Below are 7773 nucleotides of genomic sequence, written 5' to 3'. Positions count from 1 at the left end.
TGAAAAATGACCTTGGTCAACCAAATTTTTTGATTTATGACCTTCTTTCAAAAAAACTTTGCAAAATAACCTTCAAATACAAAGAAAATGCAAAAAGCAAAACAAAGGAAAAAATACCGGAAGAAATAATGTGTGGTGACCGATGAGCGAATGAAGTGGGTAGAGAAGGAAATTGTTAAGCATTCAAGGGTACAATAGTAAGATAGCAGCGTGTAGGGAGTTGAAACAAAATGGATTTATTTAACTAAATAACCTCCGTTTGACCATGATTTGAAAATATAACCTTCTCAATTTTTTCCTTTGTTTTGTTTTTTGCATTTTCTTTGTATTTGAAGGTTATTTTGCAAAGTTTTTTTGAAAGAATGTCATAAATCAAAAAATTTGGTTGACCAAGGTCATTTTTCAAACTCTCCCCAAAACAAAATATAAGTTGGTGTCAGGGAATGCAGAAAAAAAAAAATAAGGGTCATTCGACCCTGCAGAGAGGGTATTACCCCTCTGCAAATGGATGGCCCGGATTGGCCATTGACCAATTTTTATTCGGGCCCCACATGAAAATTGTGGGTCCCGAATGGAAATTGGCCAATCCGGACCATCCAAATACAGAGGGGGTAATACTCTGTAGGGTCGACGGACCCAAAAAATAACTTATGGAGACTGATCTCTAATCAAAATATTGACAGAGTGATTTTTTCCCAATTAACCCCTAGTTTTACCTAAAGTATTTGTTGTTTTTTTTAAAAAAAAAAAATTAAAAATCACCATGATGTTGACCAAGATTTTAAAAAATGTGAAAAATGTTTTCAATTTTTATTATAATTTTAATTATTTTAAGTAAAAAATACTACACAAAATAATAAAACTGCCATAAATATAAAAGTATTTTCGTTCAGAAAAGTAAATAAAATCTTCTGAATAAAAAACAAAACGATTGTTTAATCAAGTTTAATTAATAGTATTAAAATTTAAGCCTGAACGTCACTTAAACAAACTTTTTAAACTGGTGAACATTTTCTTTCCACCTAACGTGGTTTTATAAGTTAAATTGCATTTAACAAATACATATTTGCTCTGTATCTCATATAGACACTAGCCACCACACACTTCTTCCAATTCAGTCAGAAGGAATTCACTTCTCCAACTCCACCAAAAATTTGGATCCGTGGAACACCTCATATTCAGAGATCGCCATGGAAATCATGTTGCTATTGCCAACTTTCTGTCAGCTTTTGATAGATTCCATTGTGTCCTCGCGCCAGCGTCCTCTCCTGGAGGTAAACAACGCTAAACGTGAATCCGCTGATAATTCAAAGTCTAACCATATGCCATGATGTAAAAATGTACAAAATAGGTCGCCACAGAGGGACCATAGAATCAAGAAATGCAGAATATAAACGACAGTGTGGTGAGAAATATTATTGAAACCCAGTGCCGTAAGAAAGGAAAACAGCCTGGTGAGTCTCAATCCATTTCTTTCAACTCACCTTCACTTTTCTCGGATTTTCTTCTGCTACGCCACAGAAGCCGAATTGGTGTGCCTGCAAAACCTGCGCTTGATCTCAACTGCTTCTCCATGTACCGACGATATGTTTCAGAGAAAAGCTTTGCATCATTTACAAAGAAGACGAAAGTAGGTGGCCTAATAGCTGCCTGTGAAAATCTATTTTGTCAAGTATATAACAAATCCGCATTGTTCCACAAACAATTAGCGTAAATAGAGCAGAAAATCAAGAAGCATTAGCAAGGAACAGCCAAAAAATTCCAGAGAGAAGTGTGAAATTATGTATCTTAATGTCTATCAACGGCCATGCCACTATGAGTCCTTCAACAATCTAAGATTTTACGATTAATAAGTACCTGGGTACAATAATAAACACGCCCTCTTTTTCCTCCTCGTGTTCTTGGAGGTGACTTAAATGCAACTGCTTCTCGTACCACTTGATTTAATATTGCTGTGGTCAACCTCCTAGATCTCTCTTTCTCAACCATGCTGGCAGCCACAATGATTCTAGAGTAAGAAAACCACGTTAGACAAGATTAAGCCAGAGCAAAATATATTCTAACCTGCATAAAAATCTGCGTACGTTCATGAAGAATCCTAACATCAAATAAAAGACTAAAAGAGAATGAGCATGATAAATCCATACTTGTCAACACTATGCCCTTGTATTGCTGTTGAGTATACAATAGGTGCCCATTTAAGAATGCGGAGCTTCTCCCTGACATCATCTTCATAGTGTAGTGTAGTTTGCTGATTCTTATCAGGAATGGTGTCCCATTTGTTCACAACAATTAGGCAACCCTTTCCTTCTTTATCTATTTGTTCAGCAATCTTGGAATCCTTAAAAGTTAAAAAAACAAAAAAAAAATGAAGTTTGCCAATCCAGAAGCCTAAAAATTCAAATGATGATACAAATACATAACTACGCGCACAAGCAAATATAATTGTGCACACGACTATTAAGACATACAAGTCTGAAAAAGATCGAATTTCGCATGTCAAAATTAATTGGTGTTATTTATATGGCGCGCCAATTAACTATATACAGTAAAAACTACTTACTCTATGCCTGATTTTCTCTTTTTCGGTAGGAAAAACTATTCGCTAAATATCAAGAAAATAGGGAAATCTGTCTGAAGTACCTGTTCTGTTATGCAGGCCATGGCTTCAATGACAAGGGCCACCACGTCAGAGCGACGAATGGCACGAAATGCTCGATTTACAGATAAAGCCTCAGTGGTGCTACCTGATGAAGCAACAACTGCTCTCCTTCTGATACCAGCAGTATCTATGAGATGAAATTTCTTCAAAACAAATCACTCATATCAGCTAACCATTTCACACCTTGCACGAGAAGCACATTTCAATGGAGAAATATAGGAACATGCTAATCTAACCATTCACCTAAGTCGCACCATGGGATGACACCTAAGCCAGTACCGAAGATAAGATTTGGTAAAAAAATTTCCAAACAACTAATAAGCTGTCAAAATAAGATGTTTGATAGGTTATAAGCTATTTTTAAAAAAGTAAGGGTGACCGAACTTTTTCAAAAAAGATCTTATTTTCACATTTTTACTTCTCCAAAATATAACTGCATTTTTTCATAAATCTCAACCATGTTCTCCACCAATTAAATATTCAATATTATTTTAAAAACATTTTCCAAATAACATCAATTCCTAAATTAAAATATAAAATAGTTTTATTTTTTAATATAGATTCATTCTAAAATTATTTTCGTATGTATAACTATTTATATTACCTTCATAGTATCGTATCATTTTTGATTAAACAATAAAAAGATCTCATAATGTCAAACATATCAACATCTTTAAGTTGTTTAAAATAAGTTTATCCAAACATCATCGGTTGGAAAGAGTTCCTAGGTCTTCCTTATACTGACAAGGACAACCCTCCTCACTAGAAAATATTGAAAGCTGTAACTAACTGACCCTTCCATCCGGCGCAACATATTCAGTATCTATGGCATCACGGGTAGTCCCACTAACAGGACTGACAATAGTCCTATCCTCTCCAACCAAAGCATTCAAAATACTACTCTTGCCAACATTTGGCCTGCCAACAATTGAAATTGCAGGAACATAATCTTCAATGTCAATACTCTCCGACTCCTGCAAGAAACATCAATAAAATAATTCAGTTGCCAGCTACAAGCTATATTAGAGAGCTTCTAAAAAACAGTAAAAACAGCGAATTGATAGCAAAAATTGGGATAGTTTGTTCTTCAGAAAATTTTGTGTGACAAATCCCATTGTTTGTATACAAAAGCATGAGAAATCAGGAAGAATTTAAATTCTCAAAAAGAGCATTATAGTACACCAAGTTACACATAAAAGCATGATTGTGCATAATGACAGGAAAATTTACCTCAGACTTTGTCAAGTGAGAGCAAACGAGGTCAAGAAGCTCCCCAGTTCCACTACCGGATATAGCAGATACAGGAAGAGGTGAAAACCTAATATATCAAGAGATGAGAACACACAGCCAATGCCAAACGCAATGAAACAATGTAAAGTCCAAATTCATAGGTTACTTGATTTAATCAAATCATATATTAAACCATAAGATGCAAGGATGAGAATTTGCGTTCCGAATTCGAAATTTATTCGAGCAAATATGTTTAAACGAGATGAAATATGTTTTCAGTCAATTACTCTGCCTTTTAGAAAATTGTCAGTAAAGTATACTCCAGTCAACGCTGGCACTTCTCCTATAAGGAGATGGACGTCAGACAAATACTGGACAAGAAGCACTTAACTAATGTGGAAAAGAAACTTAATGAGTCACATTTACTTTGTATAAGGGGTCTAGCTCACCCCAAAGACCAGAATTCTGACGTTTGTATTGCTCCTTTGCGAGGAGATTCACATTTGTTGACAGCAAGGATAATATATTTGTGCGAATAGTTCTTACGCAACCAATCTCCTATTTCCACATCCGCTGCAGTTAGACCTGCCTGTTAAGGGTTGGTTACAACTTACACGACAGTCCATGATGTAAAGAGTTGCACATTACAACGCCAATTTACCAATAATAATAATAAAAAAAAGATTTCCATTCAATATGCGATAGAAATATGACTCTTTTCTCTCCATTATCTTCTCAAATATTTTTAATGTTTAAAATAATAGTAAAAACGCAAAGAACATTCACTTAAGCTTATCAGTCCAGCTTAACTGTCAGATATCCATAGCAGCCAATCCACACCCCATTGATATAAGACAGGGAAACTTGTCTCAATTTCAATAAAGAAAAAACCCTTGTGTTTTTCTTAAATTTCTTTTTCCCCAACATCATTTCGCATACTACTCAACTATTTTGCTGGCGAGCTATATTGTTTATTCAGTTACCTACACTACTCTTATCAGATAATCCAAATCGGAGTTCTTCTTTCTTCACTGTTTGTTAAGTAATTTCTAATACATGTTATGGGGAAAAGAGACATGACAATTAAACAATGAATTAATTAACAACTATTAATAAATTGGAACACCTCCTCAAAAATCTCCATGAAGGTATACTATACCTGACCATCAACAAGAAATATGATGACAGATGATTCTTCCACAGCTATGGTGGCTTGCCTCTCAATCATTGACGGCATCCTGGCAACCGCAGCCTCCCTGCAGGCAAGTGAAATCCCCTCCATTCCAATAGTTGTTGAAATAGCTAATTCTTCCATCACGTCTGCCTGAGCCTTTGAAACTGTGAGCACACCTCCAGTATCCACAACCATAAATTCATAGTCACCCCAGTACGATCGACCGTACAAACGATCCCTTGTAACACCAGGTTCATCAACCACTATGGCCCTGTTCCCCTGAAAACATGGCACTATATTAAACGAAGAAAATAAAAAAAAAATCACACACAAGAAATAATATAATTATAAAACTTGAATTGTCAAATTAATTTCCTTCTATCTCATTTTTAAGTATAAGGGGCAAAATAAACGGTATCCAGGATTAATAACACGTACCCCAACAAGACGATTGAACAGAGCTGATTTACCAACATTGGGCCTCCCAACAATTGCAACTCTTGGAAGAAGATGGTCCGGAATCTGCAAATTATAAGTTCCAAGAAAATGTGAAGCTTTCTGATGGAAGAAACTCTCTTTTCATATTCAAGGGCCTAAAAACAACGGACATTCTTACGGGTACTTTGGACCTTCTTCCTACGTCCCCGACTTTCCTTTCGACCGGAAATTTCATCTTCTGAAAGCATCAAGTATAAGTGAAATTCAAAGCTACATATAACATATCCTCAATTCTTGAGCGAGATAAAAAAAATTGAAAGAAAACAATTCAAGATTGCAGGAAACATCAATGACCGGCGACCATCATTTCCGCTATTTCAAGAGTACTATAGCATCCCGTTACAGTGTAATGATAACAGAAATAACAAAACTGTCAAGAACTAACCGATTTTTAGCTCCCGAGACAACGAGTCCGAGTATTCCCTCACTACTAGCTTGGCTTGGCTCTCCAATTCCTGAACATCAAACGGCTCCTCTTCCTCCTCCGACCATTCTTCTTCATCAAATTCGTTTTCATCCATCGACAAGAAATCATCGTTTTCTTCGGTGGCTGGCCGCGGAGGAAGAAAGGACTTCCGAAGATTGAAGTGGGGGAAGTGGGTGGAAGGAGAGAAGCAAATTTGGGGAGAAGAAGAAGAAGAAGAAGAAGAATATTTGGGTAGCGTGGAGAGGAAAGGAAGATTTTTACAGAGAGGACCAAATGTGCATACTTTCGCCATTCTTTTGCACTCTGTCAGCACCGGCGAGTAGAAATTCACAAGGTTATCCCGTTGCAACAATAAACAACCCAAAAGATATGCATCTCTAATCACACATGTTGGAGAACTTTTATTAAAAAAATTTATTAAATTTTGGCACATTTTAAAACACAAGTGCATATTTACGATAAAAATTATTATTTTTATATAAGTAATTTAATTTTTTTTTTGGGGTCAACTTCTTGTAATGTATTAAAATTACGATAAAAATTATTTTTTGATATGAAAAATCTATATCTATACCTATTTAAAAGTGTGAATAAAAGGTCAAAGTTTTACAATTTTTATATGGTTTTGTTTATAGTGTAAATAAAAGGGCAAAATTGTTATTTCACAATTGTAAAAAGTTTTACAATTTTTATATGGTTTTGCTTATAGTGTAAATAAAAGGGCAAAGTTGTTATTTCACAATTGTAAAACTTTAACATTTTATTCACACTTTTAAATAGAGATATAGATATAGATATAGATATAGATATAGATATAGATATATACATATGTTAATTAAATTACACACTCATGTTGAAATAAATCAATTCAAGTAGAGTCATGTTTTAATCTAAAATAATAAATAAAAAATACACCAACACACACATATCATATATACAAAAGTTGAAATTAAAAAAAGTTAACTAATTTTCCTCCTCATAAAAGCTAAAACCATTAAAAAATTATGAGATAGTCTTACAATTAATGAATGAATATTAAATACACCAAAATAAATAAGAATATGCATTTACTCTCAAAATAGAAAAAACGGTTGAAATAAAAGATGAAATGTAAACGTTTTTAACTAATGACATTGAAAATTCAATCAAAAATTTCGGCAACGAAAACATTATAAGCAAAATGAGATAATTAAATTTTGAAAAACAATAAATTAAAAAGAAAAGAGGATGTCCAACAATTACATCAATCATTAACGATATTGACATACAAGTAATAGAAGACGATATATATCAGAATGTAGTTGGGAACGATGAAATTATTGTTACTCTTGTAACTAAAAATTTTTAGTAATAAAAAAAGTATGTCCAACGAAAAAATAAAATAATAACGATAGTAAAATGTAAATGATTGATAGAAAAAGACATCATCACAAAAATTCTATTAAGATGATATGTGTATATTGATTCTTTAATAGAGAAATAAAAAACGGATGGTAAATGGAAAAAAAAGTGAGAGAAAATTTCAAAATATAAAAGGAAAAAATAATTGCGCAATAATTTAAATTAAGGTTTGGAATGCAATATCTATATTACATTTGTTTTCCATAAATCAATAGTCACAAACAGTGTTTTTGGAACCGGACCGGATCGGCCGGTTCGACCGGGAACCGGTCGCCGGACCGGTCTGGTCCGACCTCAAAAATCGGAAAACCGGTCCAGCCGATCAGAAATATTGCTTGAAAACATACATACATGAGTTAGAAAATAAGACGAATTCATGAA

General features: G+C 34.1%; 1 protein-coding gene across 4 annotated transcripts; it reads right to left on the bottom strand.

The window, feature by feature from the left end:
• Positions 1–975: 975 nt before the first annotated feature.
• On the bottom strand, positions 976–6348 carry LOC140881341 (uncharacterized). 4 transcript variants are annotated; one of them, XM_073286571.1, is made up of 12 exons: positions 5950–6348; positions 5675–5742; positions 5505–5588; positions 5052–5345; positions 4342–4481; positions 3893–3980; positions 3457–3636; positions 2644–2805; positions 2148–2341; positions 1858–2008; positions 1485–1563; positions 976–1268 (listed from the first exon to the last, which is right to left on the bottom strand). In XM_073286571.1, the coding sequence occupies exons 1-12, from the start codon at positions 6281–6283 to the stop codon at positions 1198–1200; spliced, it is 1845 nt and encodes a 614-aa protein (XP_073142672.1). In that variant the 5' UTR covers positions 6284–6348; the 3' UTR covers positions 976–1197. The 4 variants fall into 4 exon arrangements, with proteins under 4 accessions (XP_073142672.1, XP_073142671.1, XP_073142674.1 ...); XM_073286570.1 differs by having other exon boundaries at positions 1485–1650; positions 5950–6347; XM_073286573.1 differs by having other exon boundaries at positions 1485–1650; positions 5683–5742; positions 5950–6089.
• Positions 6349–7773: the final 1425 nt, after the last annotated feature.

Source organism: Henckelia pumila, chromosome 2, assembly GCF_033568475.1.
Source record: "Henckelia pumila isolate YLH828 chromosome 2, ASM3356847v2, whole genome shotgun sequence".
In the NCBI taxonomy this organism is placed as follows: Eukaryota; Viridiplantae; Streptophyta; class Magnoliopsida; order Lamiales; family Gesneriaceae; genus Henckelia; species Henckelia pumila.
Note: the sequence above shows the minus strand (reverse complement) of the source record. Positions and strands in the feature narration are given on the sequence as shown.